Source organism: Squalius cephalus, assembly GCF_949319135.1.
Source record: "Squalius cephalus genome assembly, chromosome: 15".
Taxonomy (NCBI): Eukaryota; Metazoa; Chordata; class Actinopteri; order Cypriniformes; family Leuciscidae; genus Squalius; species Squalius cephalus.
The window spans coordinates 4,551,451-4,574,522 of record NC_137136.1 but is presented as its reverse complement, the minus strand read 5'-3'; the positions used below and the strand labels follow the sequence as shown (position 1 = coordinate 4,574,522).

Here is a 23,072-nt window from a genome sequence, read left to right as displayed (position 1 = left end):
AGCGGGACATTTGGACGGTGGGAGGTTCCCTTCCCTCCCCTTTTGTTCTCATCAAACCCAGAGGGGTCAAATGCTTTTGTTGAGTCAATGTAAATGTGATCCATTCGTGTTTATTGATTAACACATCTTCACATAGACAAACATTGAGCTTCAACGAATCTGAAATTCAGAAAGATGGGTTTTGTGAAATTCTTATGAATAAACATCGGGTAAATATAAATGTGAATATAGATATGTATTTTGTAGTTTAACAGGAACTGTATTAAACTTGATGTGCATTAAAAACAAAACATTGTTTATTGAAGCCTTTTGAACCAGTCAATAATTGCCTGAATGTTTGTATCTTTGTCAAATGATTGCATATCTCTTATCTTTAACCCTCGTGCACTGTTCCATTTCTGGGTATGGCCTTGTTGGAGCAGGTCAAATTGGATTCAATACAATTCCCCCAAAAATCAAAAAAAAAAAAACACAATCGAGGACTATTTCCACACATTACAAAGAATAAATAGCTAAAATTGTGATTTATAAAAATGTTTTTAACTATTTTTAAGACTACCCCTCCCCACACCTGTGGGACGTGTGCAATAATTTTCATATTTGATTCTCAAAAGAAATGACAGAGCAATAGATAATAGATAAATAGCGATAGATTCTCCATTTGTGATGTGGTGCCAAACTATAATTCATAATCTGGTTCTTTATGTATGTGTGTTTTAGAGACTGAATTCAAATCAAATATTAAGATTCCTGCCCAAACTACCTCTGAATAGGATGTCTACTATTTTGAAAATTCTAGAAATATATATATGGTTCAGATCACTCAACCCATATATGGAAATTGAAAAGTCCTTGTCTGGTCATCAGTAAAGCCTGGATGTTATCTAGTGGAAAGTTTAGGACTGCACCCAAAAAAATCTTACTTAAAAGTTCAAAAATTTGGCTCAGAACTTGTTTAGATGTTTGGCTTTGATTTTTCTTAGATTTAGAGTTAAACAAGCTTTGTAAAATACATATTTAATATATAAAATCTATATTTTTATATTTTCATAAACTTAAACTTCTATAGCTTTTTCCATAACTTTACTTTTAAAACTGTTTTTTTTTTGTTGTTTGGTTTTTTTACTTCTGCAATAATCAGTGACGTTTTGCCTTGAGTTCAACCAAACTTGAGTTTGAGAGTAACCCGAAGTATTCCAGATTTATAACAATTTAAGTTGTCTATGCTCAAAAAGTGGGACTGACAACAGGTTAAACAGTTTTGTTCTTCAGCATTTAAGTTAGTATTAATATTTACATTTACTTTATTAAAATCAAAGGTTGTATTTTTTAACATTAGTTAATGCACTGTGAACTAACATGAACAAACAATGAACAGCTGGATTTTTATTAACTAACATTAACAAAGATTAATAAATGCTAATGAACCTTATTACCCCTAAATGGGCCCCATGAACAGCAAGGTCCTACAAAATGTCTGATTGCACATTTTACAACACATCAGCGTATTGAAACTTTGCATGCATGTTCATCATGACCCTAAATGAGGAAAAGTCAAAACATTTAACAAAAAACAACAAATTTCAGATAGCTTGACAAAAGAAGCAATAGCTCATTTTTGCCATCTGTGGCTGGCAAAATATTTTTTACATATTAAAATAAGCAGGGGAAAGCTCCTTTTTAGCTTCAAGGGGTTGTAAATAAATGTTATTATTTTGGGTCTGTACAGTTGCCTTAAAACATTAAAATGTGGGTCAAATTGACCCAAAAACATTACAAACGTAATAGAAATTAAGTGTGTATGTGTCAAAACAAATCAGCGTGTTGAAACTTTGTATGCATGTTCATGACCCTAAATGAGGAAAAGTCACAAAATGTCAAAAAGAATTTTTCTCATGATTTAGGGTCATGATCATAGACTGTAAAAAAATCATGATGAACATAGGTTCGTTAACCGATATTTCCGACAACTCAAAAATCAAAATGGGTCAAATTGACCCGCCGCATAAACAAGAGGGTTAAGTTTGTAACACATCTGAAAATAAAAAAAAGACTAAAGCTTCACTGATTTGCACATAAACTGATGCAATGCAATTTAGATGCAATGCCAGTAGATGGCAGTGTTAGACTTAAAGGTATAAATAAACGAGACTTGGTCAGTTTTTAATGATTAATGAATTGCAATGGGTGGCTTTTAATTAGTCTTATTTATAGAGCTTTAATTATTTTCTTTAGAATTCTATTAACAGTTTTGGTTGCATGGCTTATATACACGGAGCACTTTAGGGGACGAACTGTCTCTCGGTTTGACAAGATGTAACTGGCATCAAATCTGAAATCAAAAAGATTTGATTTTGTTTTGGGGTTTCTTTGTTTAAAAATGTTACACGAACAAGCACGTTCAACTAAAACGTTTCAGGGGGGGAACATACATTCCATGAACGATGTAGGCTATAAATACCGTTTTTGTGCTATCATTGTAAATTAATGTTTTGTTAACGTTACCGGAAGAATGTTTGCCAGTTCCACTTCGCATAACCCGGGGGAGTGTGTGTGTGTGTGTGTGTGTGTGTGTGTGTGTGTGTGTGTGTGTTCCTGTGCTCGTTTGTTTGTGCGCCTCCCGTTGAGCCGCTTCATGGTCTGTTCTGTTCCCGTTCCAGAACAACGATGGCGTCATCACTGCGGGACAGAGCGGCTCGAGCAGTGAGGCTGCTGAGACATCAAATAAACCGGGGTCACTCCTGGAGCAAATACACGCGTTTGGGTGTCCTACCAGTGGGATGCATGTGGAAAAACAAGTTTGCATGCAGTTTTACAGCTGTGTCGCCTGCCGAGATCCTCCAATGAAGGAAGCTTCGGTCACATTGTGCGTTATGAGACGTCCGCAGATGGGACGCACCTGTCACTAAACTCTTCCATTGCATTGGGGAAATGTTTCCCTTTCTTGTCTGTTCCCGATTTGACAAGCCAAATACTAGGCCTACTCACTTTATCTCAGTAACCCCCCAGTTATCAGACACTTTTTATTCTGGCAGAATTATTTTAGAATGCTTCATATTATTCTTATTAAAATGTTTTTAAGGTTTTGTTTTTAGTTAAATAATGGCAAGTATGTATGTGAGTATTTACAGGCCGAACCTCTTTGAGCTAAAATATTTACTTGAGGTCCCTGTGAGATTTTAAGTTAATATTTCAATAATTTAACAACACATTGACATGCTTTTTCGATGGTTAATGTGGTCACATGACATGCAGTCAAACATAAAATATTCCATTTTTTAAATACTATATAATATCTTGATTAGCTTTTATTTTAAAATTATTGCTTTATTTGTATTATGATTTAATTAATTATTAGCTTCTCATCAACTCATAAGCCCCAGTGTGGGAATCCCTGATATATGTCATCATTTGATTTTGCATGATGCTGCATCCACAGAAGTCAAGCATGTTTAAAGAGGCATTTAAAAATGAATGCCATTCATACATCTCACGTCTGCGGTGCATATTAGTGATGCATATTCATATCATATTTATTATGTTCACTGCGTACGCTGATTGTGTAAAACAGGCTTGAGGTTTTTTCTTATTTCATAAAGTAATCAAGGTCACGCACATGTGAAAATACAAAACGTCAAATGTTGAGCTCAATATTAGTTGATTATTAAAGGACACCCAGCTATAACCTGAAGATGTTTCCCAGCAGTGTTTGCATTCTCAGTCTAAATCGTCGGCTCATCGTCACCGAAAACCTTAAAGGGCCCTACACACCGGGACGAATATCGGCGCGCGTTATTCGCCAGCGTTTTTCAACGCGTTTTTTGTGTTCACACCCAAGCGATTTTCGCGGAACATAAATAACTATATGACAAACGCGACAGCGATTACAAAAATCTTGATAAAAAGAGAACTGTTATGGAGTGGTTTCTGTTTTACATTAAGCGCCATCTAATGTCAGGGAATGAATTTGCATGTTCACTCGGCTCATCGTCAGCGAAAACCTTAAAGGGCCCTACACACCGGGACGAATATCGGCGCACGTTATTCGCCAGCGTTTTTCAACGCGTTTTTTGTGTTCACACCCAAGCGATTTTCACTGACGATGAGCCGAGTGAACATGCAAATTCATTCCCTGACATTAGATGGCGCTTAATGTAAAACAGAAACCACTCCATAACAGTTCTCTTTTATCAAGATTTTTGTAATCGCTGTCGCATTTGTCATATAGTTCTTTATGTTCCGACACCAACGAGACCAGCAGCTCTACAATCATCTTGCCTTGCATCTTCCTCGTCTTATTTCTTCCCGGCAGTGTAGACGCTACTTGGTGTATATCTTCTTCGCGTTACGTATGTGTGCTCGGCAAGACCGTTTTGTGTTTGAGCGCCCCCAAGTTGTGTTTTACTGTAACTTCAGAAGCTCCAGACACATGAACAAAAGCGCCAATCTCATTGGTCTGATAGTTTTTGACGCGGCGCGTCAAACCAAAAAAACGAACCCGAGGCGTTTTTTAAAAAATGACGCTTTTACGCGTGCCGTTTTTCGCGCCGGTGTGCACACTCACATTGGCGCCCTTTGTTTAGTCACGAGCCGTTAAACGTCGGCGAATATCGCGCGCGAAATTCGTCCCGGTGTGAACAGGCCTTAAGTGGTTAAAGGTATAGAAGTTTGAGGTGTGTATGACCTTCATGACCTTTGTCATCCGGGGTCATGACACATGATGATTGTTTTATGGAACAGAATGTATCTACATTTTTGCACAGTTAAGTGTTTTACTTTGATTTGTTTTTATTTATTTATTTTTACAAAAAAATGGAACAGAATCCAGAATGCATTTCTGCAAAGTATTTTATTTAAGACTATTTATTTATTTCAAATTTTACATTTTTACCAAAATGACGCAGAATGGAACTTTTTTCGGAGCTGTTTCAAACTTAGTTGACACATTATCTTAAAATGCAAAACGTCTATTTCATGTGACCAACAAGTCCACTAGAGACAATACTTTTAAAAAAAACAAAAAACATCTATCATGATCAACCACTTGGACATCATGTGCAGGTGGAATAGGGGAGGGATATTCTCATTCTTCAGAGCATTTGATTGGACAAAAGTTGTTCAGGATGATGTCATAAATATTTATGCAAGTCAAAAGTTTTCAAGAAGAGCAAGATTTTACATTTCAACTGGATAAACCTGCTAAAACTTGTAGGACAACACATATCGACTGAAGCGTCAGACAGGCATAAAAAGGACTGAAAACACCTTTAAAGCCTTGATTTATTACTACCGTACCGGTATGTCTTTACTGAAAGTACTCGGCTCTTTTACAAACACTGCAATAAAAAGACGATAATGAATGTTTGAGGAGATAACTCACTATGATCAAACATTCACCTGAATTACGTAGATAAACTCAGCCAGAGAAACTCTCCGTCCCTCCCTCCGGCTTCATTAGGAAACTCCCACTTTACACTCCAAGTTTAACTTCACATTTGCACCCTGGACTTTGAAATATTCCCAGACTCCGTCGTTCTCTGGGGATTTGTCTGTTTGCAGAGTGCAGTGTGACTGATCTCCTCCTGTGCGAGCTGACAGTGTTGAAGGACATTATCATCATCATGAGCAAGGAAGCCCGTCCGTCCTGGGACAGTCCTATGCAGTTTGTCCTGGCATGTGTGTCTTATGCAGTGGGACTTGGGAATGTCTGGCGTTTTCCGTATCTCTGCCAAATGCATGGAGGAGGTAAGATGATTAGTGTTTTACTTGTTCTCCTCATGCTTGCAGTGTAGATTGTTTAGTTCTTGACAGAGACATTGATAACAACAACAGAACAAAATATGTGCAATTTGATATTTCTTCCCAAAAGATTTTTTTTTAAATCTTAGAAATATCAAAAACAACTCTACTTTGTTAAAAAAAAATAAAAAAAGTTTAGCTGTATGTATAAAGAGTTTTTCCTGGATGATTATGTATTTTACACTGTAGTCATTATCGTTATCCTCCGTGATTATGCTCATGGATGTCTTACCAGTGGGATACATGTGGAAAAACAAGCATGGCTCTTCAATACAAGTTGAATCTCTTCAATAATATCTTTATAAAGGTCTGAACATTTGGACATGAAATGAAGATGTTATTTTGGTCTGTATTAACTGCAATGCATACAAGATGACATGATGTATAATAAAACATGATGTCAGTCCTCTTATGCCTTTAATTTAATGAACAAAAAATACTTGGCAATGTCTAAATGAGCTCATTTTTATTAAATAGAACTAAATCGAGCTGAATATATTACATTAATAAAAGATTTTTCACAAGCAGATCAGGTAGAAATAGTTAATAGTAAAAAAAAAATGCAGTTACACTTTATTTTAAGGTGTCATTGTTCCAGTGTAATTATATATTTAAGTACTGAGTAATATTAATGAACTACATGTATTTACTAAAGGGTTAGGGTAGGATTAGGATTTGGTTGAGGGTTAGTTGCATGTAATTATGCATCATTTACTGTTATTACTATGGTAAGTACATGTAACATGTAACAAGGACACTGTAAAATAAAGTGTTACCAAAATGGCAATATTTACTTTTTACACTGTGGCTGTTACTATATATTATTAATTAATAGCAATTACTTTGATTTTTCATAATTCATCATTCATTTGTTATTAAATCATAAATCAATGTGTGTGTTCTTGTTTAAGGACCAAATGTCCTCAAAGATAGTAAAATGTTTCACATTCTGCACTGTGGGGTCATTTGGTCGAGGAAAAGAGTTAATAAATTATACCAAGTGATGTTTTTTTGTTTTTTTTATGTAAAAATGCAGAAAATTCTGTGATGGGTAGGTTTAGTGTAGGGGGATACAATATACAGTTTGTACAATAAAAAAAATCACGTCCATGGAGAGTCTACATAAAGATATAAAAACAAGTGTGTGTGTGTGAGAGAGAGAGAGAGAGAGAGAGAGAGAGAGAGAGAGAGAGAGAGAGAGAGAGAGAGAGAGAGAGAGAGAGAGAGAGAGAGAGAGATCATCCAGGTCTTTTCAATTTTCTTTGAATGAAATTGCAGTAAGATAAGTGTTAGATTAGTGAAGTAAGTGTTTTAGTAGTTCTCAGATATATCTGTCTCTTCAAGTGCACTGGTTTGTGCAGAAAGTCAGTGTTCTCGTCATCAAAGAGTTTTATCGTCCTCAACTTCATTGAGCGTCTCATCCAGATTCTCAGCACATATCAGCTGTTCTACGGTCAGATTTAGTGTTGGAATTGTGTGTGGAAGCGGAAAGTCAAGCTGAGATTCCTGCTTTACTTTAGCCGAGGCTCCTCTAGATTCATCTGGCAGAAAACTGATTAACATTTCTCCTCCGTTTCATTCGTCTACTAAACGTCTCTGGTTATGCATTCAGTGCATCTTTGAGGAGCATCTCCTGAATAACAATTCACAAATCTTCTGTTTACCGTTTAGCAATGCGATCAAAGTACAAATGTAAAGGAAGGTGTGTTATGCGCAGTTAGTCAGTGCTGATTTGCATGATGCTGTCAAATATTCCAAAATTCCCTCATGATCCAGAGTAATCCTGTTTTCCTGTGAGGATTAGAGAGAGTTAGAGCTGCTCAACCTCCAAGTGCTCAAATTTACACTGTACAAATAACATGGAATACCTAACATGATTTTCAGTAAATGAAATGTTCTTAGTAATCACATTTTGCATGACATAAATGCATCTTTGCATGTTTTTAAATTATTTCAAATTTCATATTATGAAAGTAATTTCAAAATGGTGATTTCATGAATAATAACCAACTTTTTTATCTATATCTACAAATTCCTGACATGTGCTCCTCAAATCTCTGTAAACTGATTTGTAAAAGTGAATTATACAAATGACTGAAAAAGTCATGGAAATTCTCTGGTAAAAAAAATGCATGAAATCCATCCAGTGTTATTTTAGTATCACTAATATACTATTAAAGTTTTATATATATATTTAATATATATATATATATATATAATATAATATATATATATATATATATATATATATATATATATTAGATTTAGTTACAAATTTTAGTAAATTTGAGTGATTTTGTTTTTTCATTTTTATTATGTCTATATAGTTTAAATTACATTTTAGTTTATTTAATTTGAGTTATTTTAGAACTTTAACTTAACCTAAATGAAAATTAGAAATGTTGCCTTGGCAACTAGCTGAAATAAAAATATGTTTAAAGTTTTCTTAATATTTTCATTTCAACTAATGAATTATTTTTTTTATTTTTTTATGGTTTTAGTCTTAGATTGATAAGTTTTAGACCTTTAGTCCTCATGAAGCCACACAATGATGAAATAGGTGTTGATAAAGAGAGATAGTGAACTCTAGAAGGCTGGTTAAAGTCACCATGAAATCAAAGTTCTTATTTTTTCATATTTATTCTCAATGATTTATCCATGCACATCACAATTTTTTTTATGCATGCATACCCTCGTAATCAAATTAACTTCTCCCTCTTGCAGCAACATCTCTTCTCTGATGATGCGTTTACCGGCGCAAGGGCGGGGCAAACCTGTCAATCACATGAGATCCACCAATAGCAAACCACAACCATCCAATCAACTCCCCAATATAATTTTTTCTTGTTCCAAAAGCCACTTGACTTAAATATACGTCACAATAGGGAAGGAAAGACGATCGCAACTTCCGTTTTCTGCTGACTTTAAAGTTTTTTTTTTAATGTGTGTTTGTATTTCTCCAGGTGGGTTTCTGATCCCGTATCTGCTGATGCTGGTTCTGGAGGGGATTCCTCTGTTCTGCATGGAGCTGGCCATCGGGCAGAAGATGCGTCTGGGCAGCATCGGAGCGTGGACCGCCATCAGCCCGTATCTGGGTGGACTGGGTCAGTGTCCCGTACTTCACTATACTATACGAGACATTTAATGGCATAAAATGATCAGATATCATCCTTTATCATCCTCATCTGTACATGCATTGTTCAGGCATTGCCAGTGTTGTGACCTCCATGTACTTGTGTCTGTACTACAACGTCATCAACGCCTGGAGCTTCTGGTATCTCTTCCATTCATTCCAGGTTAGTTTACTGAAAAATAAATATATATGTTTCTATGAAGAGAATCATGTTTTTACACTCTATAAAACGCTGGGTTGTTTTAATCCAATTTTAGGTCAAATATGGACAAACTCAAACACTGGGTTAAAAAAATGAATTAAAAAATGTAACCCAATGGCTGGGTTTGTCCATATTTGACCCAAATTTGTGTTAAAACAACCCAGCATTTTTATATGGGCTTATCAATGATCCCAATGCTGATGTAAAGAGATGATTTTATGCTAATTCTGCAGAATGGATTTTTCACTGTAAAATGTGCATTACACTTTTATTGACAACTAAAAGCATCATCAAATTAATCAAAGTTCTTTCCAGTACAATCTTACAAGATACATTTATTTGAGATGGAAAATAACATGTGTTTTGGGAGAAATTTATTCAAATTAAGTGATTGTTTATGCTTAAAACAAGGAAAATATTAAGTTAACTCAATGTTTATGTTTAAAACTAAATTAAAAAAATCAGTCAATGGCATAATCTGAAATAAATCAGATATTTTTTCTCATTTTAAGCATAAACAATCACTTAACTTTGATCAAAACAAGACTGTTATTTTGCATCTTAAGTCAGTATACAGTAAAGAATATTTGTACTGGAAAACAAGACAAGAAAATCATTTTTTGATGTGTAAACCAAACTAAACTTTGTTACTTATGCAGAAAATGGCAAAATAATCTAAAATCTTAAAATATATTCATTGTTGAAGAGTAAAATGAGAACTTTTTCTTAGTAGCACGTAATTCATTTCTGAAAAGATTTGCTTGACTCAAGTGGAACTATAATGAGTTTGATCTTTATGAAGTTGTTGTCCTGGATCTGTGGATCATAAATGTATTGTGGTGTTAAAGGATTAGTTCACCTCAAAATGAAAATGTCCTGATCATTTATTTAGAGGAATTTCTTTCTTCAGTGGAAAAGAAATCAAGTTTTTTGAGGAAAACATTTCAGGATTTTTCTCCACACAATTTCAACCAAATTGTTGAAGTCCATTGTGTGTAGAAAAATCCTGAAATGTTTTCCTCAAAAAACCTAATTTCTTTTCCACTGAAGAGAGAAAGACATGAACATGTTGGATGGCATTGGGGTGAGTAAATTATCAGGAAATTTTCATTTTGAGGTGAACTAATCCTTTAATGCGTCTGCAGTCAGTGCTGCCCTGGGCCGAGTGTCCCGTCAACAGTAACCGGACGGGGTATCTGGAGGAGTGTGAGGTGGCTTCACCCACACAGTACTTCTTCTTCCGCGAGACGCTGAACATCTCGTCCTCCATCGATGAGAACGGAGGCATTCACATGGGCCAGGCGCTGTGTCTCCTGCTGGCCTGGATCATCGTCTACCTGTTCATCGTCCGAGGGGTCAAATCTACCGGAATGGTGAGACTATACCGTCTGATTCTCAACTGGACTCTCAAACCAAAACCTTAACAGAACATCCTTAACATCAAACATTGAAATGGATTCATATGTTTTTCAATTGACTAATTATGATCTTTTGAAAGGTTTGTTTTTATAGTTTAATTGTCGGATTTCACTTCATAAATCATCATCATCACACACACACACACACACACACACATATATATGTATGTGTGTTAGTGTGTATGATGGTATATATATATATATATATATACACACACTACTGGTCAGGTGCAAACATTAAGGTTTTTGAAAGTTTTTGAAAGAAGTCTCTATCAAGGCTGCATTTATTTGATCAAAAATACAGTAAAAACAGTAATACTGTGAAATATTATTACAATTTAAATGAACTGTTTTTAAAAAATATATATATTTTAAAATGTAATTTTCCTTTCTAAGCTGAATTTTGAGCAGCCGTTACTTCAGTCTTCAGTGTCACATGATCCTTCAGAAAAGATAATTTCTTATTATTATCAATGTTGAAAACAGTTTTTGCTGCTCTATTTTTATTTTTTGTTTAAAATGTGTTTATTAAAAAAAATAAAATAAATGATAATACACTGCCATTCAAAAGTTTGGGGTAAGTAAGATTTAAAAAAGAAAACTTTTATTTAGCAAAGGCACATTAAATTGATTAAAAAAAGACAATAAAGACATTTATTAAATGAATAAATATTCCAAAAAAGTTCTATTGATAATAAATGCTGTTCTTTTGAACTTTATATTCATCAATGAATCCAAAAAAAATCAGTTTCCACAAAAATACAGTGTAGATAAGGCTCAGGCGTGGCTCAGTATTTCAGGATTCCCTCTTTCAAATAGATAGGATCATTGATGATAATAGTAAGAAATGTTTCTTTAGCACCAAATCAGCATTTTAAAATGATTTCTGAAGGATCACGTGACACTGAAGACACGATGCTGCAAATTCAGCTTTGATCACCAAAATATTTTAAAATAATAATGTTAAAATATATCACTAGAGAAACCAGCTAATTTACTCATTTCATTTAGTTCCAACCCGTTGTACCTTTGACCGTCCTCCACAGGTTGTGTATTTTACGGCTACGTTTCCATATGTGGTTCTGATCATCTATCTGATCCGTGGTGTCACTCTTCACGGGGCCTGGAACGGAGTCAAGTACTTGTTCACACCCAAGGTAAGAAAGTCCAGATCATTGGTTGCTTCTTCACTGATTTCTGAGTGTTGAGTGTGCATTAAACCCGTGTGTGTTTAGCTGGAGCAGTTAGCAAACCCTCAGACATGGATCAATGCTGCCACTCAGATCTTCTTCTCTCTGGGTTTGGGCTTCGGCTCTTTGATCGCCTTTGCCAGTTACAACCACCACAACAATAACTTCGAGAGGCAGGCCGTGGTCGTGTCACTCATTAACAGCGGCACGTCTGTGTTCGCCAGCATCGTGACCTTCGCCATCTACGGCTTCAAAGCCACCTTCAACTACGAAAGCTGTCTGGAAAGGTGAGACGCCAGCGATGCTCTTACGTAAATGAGTTTGAACATCAGGTTTAGTAATTCTGTGATCTTATCAAGAGATTAACAAACATGTGCAGAATGAATGATCGTGCTCATTATTTTATTCCATCAAACATTAAACTGAATGTTGGCAGTCGGTTCATTTTATGATCTCTTGGCTTCTCTAAGTTTATAAGCTTGTTTCAGATGACGTCTTTCAGAGTGTTTAAACTATTCAGAGTATCATCCATCACTTATTCACAAAACTCTGTGGAAAAAGAAGAACATGTCATGAAATCTGCAACAATAATGATGGTTTTCAAATAGGTTTCCTAAAACACTCCGCTCATCTTTCATTGACTCATTAACTGCCCTAGTGAAACATAAATAGCATAAAATAAAGGATAAGTACACTACAGATACCTTTAAATATTGGTGTACTTATAATAATAATAATAATACATTTTATTTAAAGGCGCCTTTCTGAACACCCAAGGACACCTTACAGCAAACAACCAGTGAAATAATAACAATAAAAATGAAATTATAAAATTTACAGCATAATTACATCCATCACAAAGAAAAGAATGCTGCAATTCACACGTAAGCCTGAGTAAAAAGATACGTTTTTAGACGGGATTTAAAAATTTGAAGACTGTCACAATTCCGTATGTTGGGGGGAAGCGAATTCCATAACCGAGGCGCCACAAAACTAAAAGTTCTCGCTCCCATTGTAGTTAAGCGAATACGTGGCGACACAAGAGAAATAGAGTGAGACGATCTTAGAGAACGAGAAGGAGTATAAATGTTTAAAAGATCAGTGAGATACGGAGGAGCCAAATTATGTAAAGCCTTAAATGTGAGAAGCAGAATTTTAAAATCAATACGGTACTTAACTGGAAGCCAATGTAATTGTTGAAGAATTGGAGTGATGTGCTCGCGTAAAGAAGTCCTAGACAGGACACGTGCCGCTGAGTTTTGTAGGAAGACCAGAGAGAAGAGCATTACAGTAATTCGTGAAGTGACCAGCGCATGAATTAGAATTGCTGTGCTGCTCTTAGTGAGAGAAGGACGAAGACAGCTAATATTACGCAAATGAAAATATGCGGAAGACTTATTTCCAGTAGATAAGTATATCTATTTCTGCGGTATATGTATTTTTATTTCATATAAATACCCAGCTATTGTACTTTTGGTATAGTAAATTAATATGCTTAAAGTCTGCTAAATCGGAACAACTAATTTAGCTGAAGTTCAACTAAAGATATACTATTTGGTTGTAGCGGCTAAGTGATATAATCGTTCAGTTTATGATACAAGCGTGAAAATTGGCATGAGCAGTCTCCATGGGTCACTTGACAAGAAAATTGTCCGAGCCACTTGAAATTTCAAGATGGCGGCCATTTTTCAAGATGGCCGACACCTTAGTGGAGCAGTTAAGTGATATAGTGGTTTATTTGGTGATACAAGCCTGAAAATTGGCATGAGCAGTCTCTGATGGTCACTAGACAATAAGCCACCCACAGCTACTTGAAATTTCAAGATGGCGGCCATTTTTCAAGATGGCCGACACCTTAGTGGAGCAATTAGGCTCATGGCAATTTTCATGCTTGTATCACCAACTAAATGATTTCTTAAGCCTAATTGCTCCACTAAGGTGGTGGCCATCTTGAAAAATGGCCGCCATCTTGAAATTTTAAGTAGCTGTAGGTGGTTTATTGTCAAGTGACCATCAGAGACTGCTCATGCCATTTTTCATGCTTGTATCACCAAATAAACCACTATATCACTTAACTGCTCCACTAAGGTGTCGGGCATCTTAAAAAATGGCCGCCATCTTGAAATTTCAAGTGGCTCGGACAATTTTCTTGTCAAGTGACCCATGGAGACTGCTCATGCCAATTTTCACGCTTGTATCATAAACTGAACGATTCTGCCAAACATAAGCACTTAGGCGCTCCACTATTGTGCTAAAGTGGAACTATTGCAAATATACTTCAGGTACACTTTAAATATCTTGCATTTAAAGATGTTATACAGAGATCATACTATCCATACTAATAGTGATATTAAAACACATTTTAGGCATAATATTATGAAATGTGCATTGTATAATGAAGAAGTAGGCTACTCCAAAAAATGTATTATTATATTAATATCAGTAAGTCTCAAGCGATATGTCAGTAAATATGTTAATGGATTTGTAGTATACTTAGTATGAAATAAATGTATTTTAAATAATAAAGTTTCTGGAAACATCTGGAACGACATCTGGAACTCTGAACATCAAATTGTGATACAAGATTTTAACATCCAAAAAAAGTACACCGACAATTTATGTAATATGAGTGTTATCAGCTCAGTAAACAGTGCAGATGAAACTCTTGTCATTTCCCAAGGAAGCTCTTCAGATCAGTTTTCAGAAAGCGTTTTCTGTTGATCCAGGATGAGGCTGTTACTGCTCAACACCTTCGATCTGTCTGAGGACACCATCAGCGTTGAGAACATCAGCTCTTGGATCAGTCATTTGAACTTCACTCATCCTGAGAGGTTTGCGGCCATCGCTTCAAAGATCGAAGAGTGCAGTCTAGAGGCGGAACTGGACACGGTAAACTGAGCTGTTTATCACCGCATCAGCAGATCACTGTCCACAGTACACAGCGACAGTGATCAATGACTGGCCGATTTACCGTCGGAATTTTATATATCTATTTCTGCTTTATTTTATTTTATTTTATTTTATTTTATTTTTTTATTTTACACTGTAAAAAAGTAAGTTACCTGGTTGCCTTAAAATTTTGTGTTCATTGAAATTAAAAAATTGAGTTACTACAACAAAGAGATTGGTTTAATAACTAGAAACTCAAAATATTATGTTATCTGAACCACATTAATTATCTAAGTTGATTTGACAAGAGATTAAAAGTTGTGATAACAAATCATGAAAATCATTTTTTACAGTGTAGGCTTACTTAGTTATTACTCTTCTATATTTGTATTTTTGTTCACTCTCTGTTTACTCTTTGTCTACTTTTTCTAGGTTTGTTTTCTTTTCTCCTATTCCCTTGTAAAGCGACCTTGCCCATAGCAGAAAAATATATTTTCAGATATATTTTTAAATATATTCCAAAATATAAAAAAAGTCAAAATGGGTGGAAAAAATATATTTGTAGGCTATAAATATTTTTCAGAGCAAAAATATCAATAAATTAAAGTGATAAAATGTAGCAGAAACAGACCATACAAGAAGCAGTACAAAACAGATATTAAAAAAAAAAAAAAATTACTTATAAACTTTCTACGGTAAACTGGTCAGTCTTTGAGCACTTAGTGTAAAAATCGTTGTGTAGCAATATTTGTATAAATACAGTACCTGTCAAATCTTAATGTTTTTGAAAGAAGTCTCTTCTGCTCACCAAGCCTGCATTTATTTGATCAAAAATACTGTAAAAACAGTTAAATTATGAAATATTATTAAAACATCAAATAATTATTTTCTATTTTAATAAATTGAAAAATTTAATTTATTCTTTTGATCAAAGCTAAATGTTCAGCATCATTACTCCAATATCACATGATCCTTCAAAAAACATTCTAATACGCTGATTTGCTCTTCTTATAAAAAGAAAACGTTTCTTATAATGATCCACGTTGAAAACTGCTGATTTACATTTGGAAACAATGATAACATTCAAACATTTGTGGAAAGACTAAAAAAGAGAGAGAGAAATGAATACTTTTATTCAAGGATGCATTCAATTGATTAAAAGCGACAGTGAAGACATTTTTAATTGTGTGTGTGTGTGTGTGTGTGTGTGTGTGTGTGTGTGTGTGTGTGTGTGTGTGTGTGTGTGTGTGTGTGTGTGCAGGCGGTGGAGGGCACCGGTCTGGCGTTCATCGTGTACAGTGAGGCCATTAAGAACATGCCTCTGTCTCAGCTGTGGTCTGTGCTGTACTTCGTCATGCTGCTGCTGTTAGGGATGGGGAGCATGCTGGGAAACATCACGGCCATCATCACTCCACTGGGAGACCTCAAGTTTCTGTCACGCACACTCAGCAACGAGACCATCAACGGTAAGAAGGATGCAGCTGGTGTGTTACTGGAACGAGCTGGTTAAGGTGTGTATCACTGCAGCTTGACCAGCAGAACCCGGCACTAAACTTGCCTTGTACTGGTCAATAATGTGGTTTGAACTGGTTTAACGGCAGCTTGCTGATGGCTGATATGTGACCACTGTCAGATCATTGTCGGCTTGGCTGATTATCAAAGTAAAATGATAATATTTCAAATATTGGTTACACTTTATTTTAAGGTGTCATTGTTCCAGTGTAATTATATATTTAAGTTCTGAGTAATATTAAGCAACTACATGTACTTACTATAGGGTTAGGGTAGGATTAGGATTTGGTTGAGGGTTAGTTGCATGTAATCATGCATAATTTACTGTTATTACTAAGGTAAGTACATGTAGCATGTAACAAGGACACTGTAAAATAAAGTGTTACCAAAATATTTGTAGTGAAATTTTAGTAAATATTATATTCAATTTTTTTTTGCATCACAAAACCATCCCATCAATTGTTCATTCATATCATTCATTCCATCATTCATCTATTTTTTGCTTATATTTTATTTATTTTAAAAAAAAAATTATTTGTATTACAAAACTATCCCAATGTTCATTCTTTCATTCATTCATTCATTCATTCATTCATTCATTCATCTTTTTATTTATTTATTTTTATTTTTTATTTATGTATTTGTAATTTGTATTACAAAACCATCCGAATATTCTTGATGTTGCTTAATTTAGCATTCATTCATTCATTGTTTTTTATTTTATTTATTTATTTTATTTGTATTACGAAGCTGTCCCAGTGTTCCTGAAGTTCAGTTATTTATTATTTATTTATTATTTTTATTTTATTTGTATTACAAAACCATCCCAATATTCTCAATGTTGCTTAATTATTCATTCATTCAATCATTAATCTATTTATTTATTTTAGTTTTTATTTATATATTTATTTTAATTTTATTTGTATTACAAAACCATCCCAATGTTCTCGATGTTGCTTAATTATTCATTCATTCATTCATTCATTCATTCATCTATTTATTTATTTTACACAATATATTGTTTAATGTTTTTTTTGTTTGTTTATATGTTTATATGTTTGTTTGTTTGGCAGGGGCAATTATACAGAATCGTGCTAAACTTTTTTGTGCAATTATGATCAGATGCTCTTTATATTTCTGCCTCTTTCTAATTCCTAAGTGAAATCATGTGTGTTCAGCGGTATATGTGTTTCATGAGCGCTTCTCTCAGGTCTAGTCTGCTTTCTGATAGTTGTCCTCTGGTTTCTGCCAGGTCTGGTGTGTCTTCTCTGCTTTCTTCTGGGTTTCGGCTTCACCAGCCGTTCGGGCAACTACTGGTTCACCATCTTCAATGAATACGCCGCGACGTTTTCTCTGCTCTTCATCGTCCTCATTGAAGTCATCAGTGTGTGTTACATCTATGGATTGAGAAGGTGAGAAACTCAATGACTCTTTACTTTACAGGCTCCAGTCATGAGGGCTGAATTCACTTTAAAAGCACAAAGTAGGGTGCAAAACTCTTACAGAGCATTTCATTTTCAGTAAAAGCAGTTTCTCTCAGGAATCCTTCCAACCTCAGAAGGTCAAAATTAATATTTTATATCTTTATGACAAAAAAAAGCATCTGTCTTTATCGTCAGGACTAAAGTCTGCAGCATTTAAACTCATAATATTCTTACTGTTTCTCGTAATTCTGTACGTCACATAATCATCTGTAAATGTGTTCATAAGCTCTGCACAGTTTAAAACTCTTTGAGGATTATAATAATGCTGGTTATTATGGTTGTTTTTCATACATGCATGTTCATTTGGGAAATTCCTGAACTGAAAACGCTTGATGGAAAACAAACAAAACAGGTTTTAAAGTGTTGAATTTAAGCAATTCAGTACATTTTGAACAAACGTTCTTCCAGTAACGTTTATAAAACATTCATGCAAAGTTATCTGGTCATTAATAATGTTCAGCACAAAAACATTATTTATACATCATTCACAGAACAAAACATCAAACATTTAGTTGGACGTTCATGTAACGTTTTTTTAATGTTACTTGTTTTGGAATTTCAGAGTACATGCAAAAGTAACAAATTAACGTTTACATTCGCATAACCAAGAAAAAGCCTTTTTAAAACATTTTCAATCAATTATATTTCTTTCAGAGAGCATTCTGAAATAACGTTTTTACAACTTTAATAACATATTTTTGCTAGCTGGGATTCCTGAATTGAAAATTGAATCGAAAGAAGAATTTAATTCTTGCGTCGTGAATTTGACTTTTGGAGGATATTTGTATGGAAAAGCATAATCATGTTATTATAATCCCCATTTCTTCTGCAAAAATAACCAGGAAAGACAGATATTTTCTTATACTTACACCCAGTAAAAATAGCGATCACTATCCTTCAACTAAATATGAAGAATTAATGAAGAATGAAGAATTGTTAGCAAGTAATATTTGTATTTATTTATTCAGACTCAATATAAAATGATGTGCATAAATGGCCTAAGAATTGTCTTTGTCTTGTATGATCCATGCGCTTTCAAATACTTGTATTTAACCCTTAATATAGTTTGGACTGATGAAGTATGACTGAAACCCAAACATATGAGTGCAATATGGGATAAATAAAATATTGCCTATATGCTAACCTTGTTATTTGTTCTTCTTTGAACCTTGTAAAACTAAAAAAGGAAACAATTCTTCCGTTTTAAAAAAGCACAGATTTTCATGTCTCTGATGATTGTGATGTTGTTCATCTTCCACAGGTTTGAGAAAGACATCGAGGACATGTTGGGGCATCGGCCGAACTGGTACTGGAAGCTGATGTGGGCCGTGGTCAGTCCCGTACTCCTCATCAGCCTCTTCATCTTCTACATCATTAACTACATCCAGGGCGGGACACCGACCTATCAGGCCTGGGACAAAGATCTGGTACGGCACGGGTCAAACTGGGAAACTCCAGGGCATTTAGGAGTGGATGATAAACTGACGTTGAATTAAATCGTGCAAATGAAAAATGAAACAATACAAAATATCAAAATAAGCCACAGACTAAAAATGGATTACACCATGAAAATGTAAAATGAATTTTTTTTTTCAACAATCAAAATATAACTCTAAAAATTACATAAATTATTAAAATGTCAAATTAATTTTAAAATAAATAAATAAATAAAAACAATCAAAATAAAACACGGTAACACTTTACATAAGGTTTCATTTGTTAACATTAGTAAATGTACAGCATTAACTAACATGAATTAACCCTGAGTATACATTTGTTACTGTATTTGTTAATCTTTGTTAATGTTATTAATAAAAATCCAGCTGTTCATTGTCTGTTCATGTTAGTTCACAGTGCATTTACTAATGTTAACAAATACAACATTTGATTTGTATAATGCATTAGTAAATGTAGAAATGAACATTAACAAAGATTAATAAATGCTGTAGAAGTGCAGTTCATTATTAGTTCATGTTAACTAAAGTAGTTCACTAATGAAAACTTATTGTAAAGTGGAAATGTAAAATTAAAACAAATAAAAAAAAAATCAAAACAAATTTAAAATTTAAAAAAAAATTAAATTATAAAAATGTAAAAAAATTTTTTTTAAATAAAAACAACAAAATAAAACCCTTCCTAAAATAAATTTAATCGTGAAAATGTAAAATTAAAATAATTTAAAAATAAAAACACTAAAAACACTTACAAACAATTACATTCATTATAAAAATGTAAAATGAAAATAAATAATTCTAAAATAAAAACAATCAAAATATAACGCTTACTAAGAATTACTTAAATTATAAAACTGTAAAATGAAAATAAAATAAAAATAAAACCCTTACTTAAAATAAATGATAACACTTTACAATAAGGTTTCATTAGTAAACTACATTAGTTAGCATGAACTAATAATGAACTGCACTTTTTATTAATGCACAGCATTTATTAATCTTTGTTAATGTTATTTTCAACATTTACTAATACATTATTAAAATCAAAAGATGTATTTGTTAACATTAGTTAATGCACTGTGAACTAACATGAACAAACAATGAACAGCTGAATTTTTATTCACTAACATTAACAAAGATTAACAAATACAGTAACAAATGTATTGCTCATTGTTAGTTCATGTTAGTTAATCAACTAATGATAACAAATGAGACAAATAACAAATTGTCAAGTGGTACCCAAATAAATTAAATCTTAAAAATGTAAAAAGAACATTTAGTTTCCAGTAAACTCTTACTACAAGTTAGGCAACTTAACCCTTTCATGCATGAATTATGATAACCTCAGTCAGGATTTTTTTTTCCCTGTGTGTTTTTATTGCTCTGAAAAACAAGATCTGAAATGTCCACTTTAATGGACAGCATGCGTTTATGGTTTAAACTGAAGAGATACTGTATTAAACATAATACAGTAATAACACAGCAATATTGTGTTTAACAAACCAATCAATAAAATGATATAAAATCATGCGAAAACTAGGGGAGAGCGGGGCACAAAGTAACGCTTTTTGACTTTCTCAGTTTGTGTAAATCTACTTATGGTTCAGAGTATTAATTTTTCCCCACATTAATTTCCCACATGTCTAGTACAATTATGTGCTTTTGTTTTATTAATACAGTATATATTTTTTTCTTGATATACCCCGAAAGAATGGAAGTGAAATGTGACAACATGCCCCATAGGTGGGGTACATTGTAACATGTGAGGAGCACATTGTAACATGACCATATGACAGCTTAAAATGTTATCTGATCTAATAAAAAAAATATACAAAACAAACTAAAATATTTTCTAAATAAAATACAATTAAAAAACTTTTTCATATAAAATAATGGCAATTTTTAATAATTAAATATAAACTCATTTTTGAGTTTTGACTATACGAACACATGAAAACACAGCTATACAACATAGTTCAAAACAAATAAATAATTAGTAATTTCTGAACATTGACTCTCAGTTTTTATTCACCTTTTTCTCACGTTTTCTCAATAAAATTAATAAAAGTATAGAATATAATAGCATATTTCTAATAGGGGCACATTGTAACGCAGTGTTACAACATGCCCCCGCCTGCACAACTGGGATTTAAACCCTGCTAGTGTCTTCTGCTAGTTAGCGAAGCATTAAAGAACTATCTCAACTGTTAAATAACATCTTGGAGATTAAAATAATATCAGATTTGTCTTATTTTAAATAAACACAAAAAATAGAGATGAAAAATTAACTTAAATAAGAAATTTACTTTTGCTATGGTTTAATAAATGTCTATGGATATCTTCCAAAAAAAAAAAAAAAATTGGCGGAATTTTTTTTTCTATATATATATGGCAACTAGTAAATACACAAAGTTTCGTCATCCAAGTTACAACTAGCCCCGCGTTAGGTTGTGCCCCGCGCTCCCCTATACAATATTTACAAAAAACTATAAATGCGAAATATTGCAAACTTCATACAAGTTGAACTTCGTATATCTTTGATATCAGAACATGAGGACGTGATTCCATCAGAGGTACAACTGTGGATCAAAACTCATGCAAACGCAAGAAAGTGCTTTTTGAACAGCCGTCCACATGCAAGAGTTAAATCATAAAAATGTCAAATGAAAATAAATGGTCTTATAACCAAACAGTTCTAGGTTCAAAGCTAAGGAATGATCAGATAAAGACACAGTGTTTGTTTCTCCCCTCCTCCGTGACACAGGGCAAGTCAGTGGTGAAGGAGTATCCGGTGTACGGGCAGGTCTTCATCATTCTCCTGCTGGTGTCTTCGGTCAGCTGTGTCCCGATCTCGGCTCTCTACGCCTTCTGTCGGAGGAAGCAGAGAGGAACACCCGTCCCTCCGCAAACACTCAACACAGTGTCCTCCGACATCTGAACTCAAAGACTCGTGGAAAACACACACGTTTGGGACCTTTTACCTTTGTGAGCTTGAGAAAGGATATATATACTTCTATATCTGACTGATGCTTGCATCCTCGTGTTATGAACACTTTCAGCTTCTGGTTGGTTGAACAATACAGTTAGCTTATTAGGACTAAAACATTTTTACATTTACATTTCCTACAGAAAATATGACAATCTGATTCATGAAAAGGACTTTTTTTTTTCTTACGGCAACAATAAAACTATTTATACATTATATGAACAGCAGATACATTTCCAAACACTGAATATCAGGACTGTGAACTACAGTAAATGTAGTATGAAATTGTGTAAAACTATGTGTAAATAACTTTTTGTATTATTTTAGTAGTAAATTAAATTTTCTACATGTCAAATCACAATATTTTGGATGCCTAATGAACAAATGAATGAACGTTTTCTCCTGTATTTCATTCTTTTTTGCTCTTGATTTATATATATATATATATATATAGAGAGAGAGAGAGAGAGAGAGAGAAAGATGTGGTGTATTTGGAGTAATAAAACATCAATATTCTGAGGAATATCAGTGAATTATTGATACTAATCTTCATATATTTCTTGCCAAAACATAAGTTGTATGTTTTATTGGACTCAATTGAGTTGAAGTCCTGATGAAGTGTCATTATCTTGTTTGCCAGCACTTAATAAAGAACTGTATGCTACTGTACACAGAATCATATCAAAGAATGTTATAGTCTTGAACTTGTGTATTGTAGTGTTTAGCATTAGCTTTTTTTTAGTGCACTTTCTCCTTTTATATTTGATATTTTTGTAGCCTTTCTGTAATATTTACTTTATTGGTCTTTAGCATCTTGAATCTTGAAAATGCATGGAAAATATGTTCAAATAAACACATTTATCACATCACTAAAACAAAAACCAGTAAAGTTGAAATAAACGTCTAGATTTACAGTGTTGCTGAATGTTCAAAGACATGCATTTTCATGTTTCATATTGTTTCTTCGCCATGGCTCATTAAAGTCGACATGAAATGGCATTGGCG

The 23,072-nt window shown here is 33.8% G+C and overlaps 1 protein-coding gene across 1 annotated transcript; it reads left to right on the top strand.

Moving 5' to 3' along the window:
- The first annotated feature begins 5,545 nt into the window (after nt 1–5,545).
- slc6a20 (solute carrier family 6 member 20) lies at nt 5,546–22,585 on the top strand. Its single transcript, XM_079894862.1, has 11 exons — nt 5,546–5,745; nt 8,763–8,903; nt 9,004–9,095; nt 10,280–10,507; nt 11,599–11,709; nt 11,788–12,029; nt 14,469–14,631; nt 15,893–16,097; nt 17,396–17,555; nt 18,889–19,054; nt 21,846–22,585. The coding sequence occupies exons 1-11, from the start codon at nt 5,622–5,624 to the stop codon at nt 22,017–22,019; spliced, it is 1,806 nt and encodes a 601-aa protein (XP_079750988.1). The 5' UTR covers nt 5,546–5,621; the 3' UTR covers nt 22,020–22,585.
- The last annotated feature ends 487 nt before the right edge of the window (nt 22,586–23,072 follow it).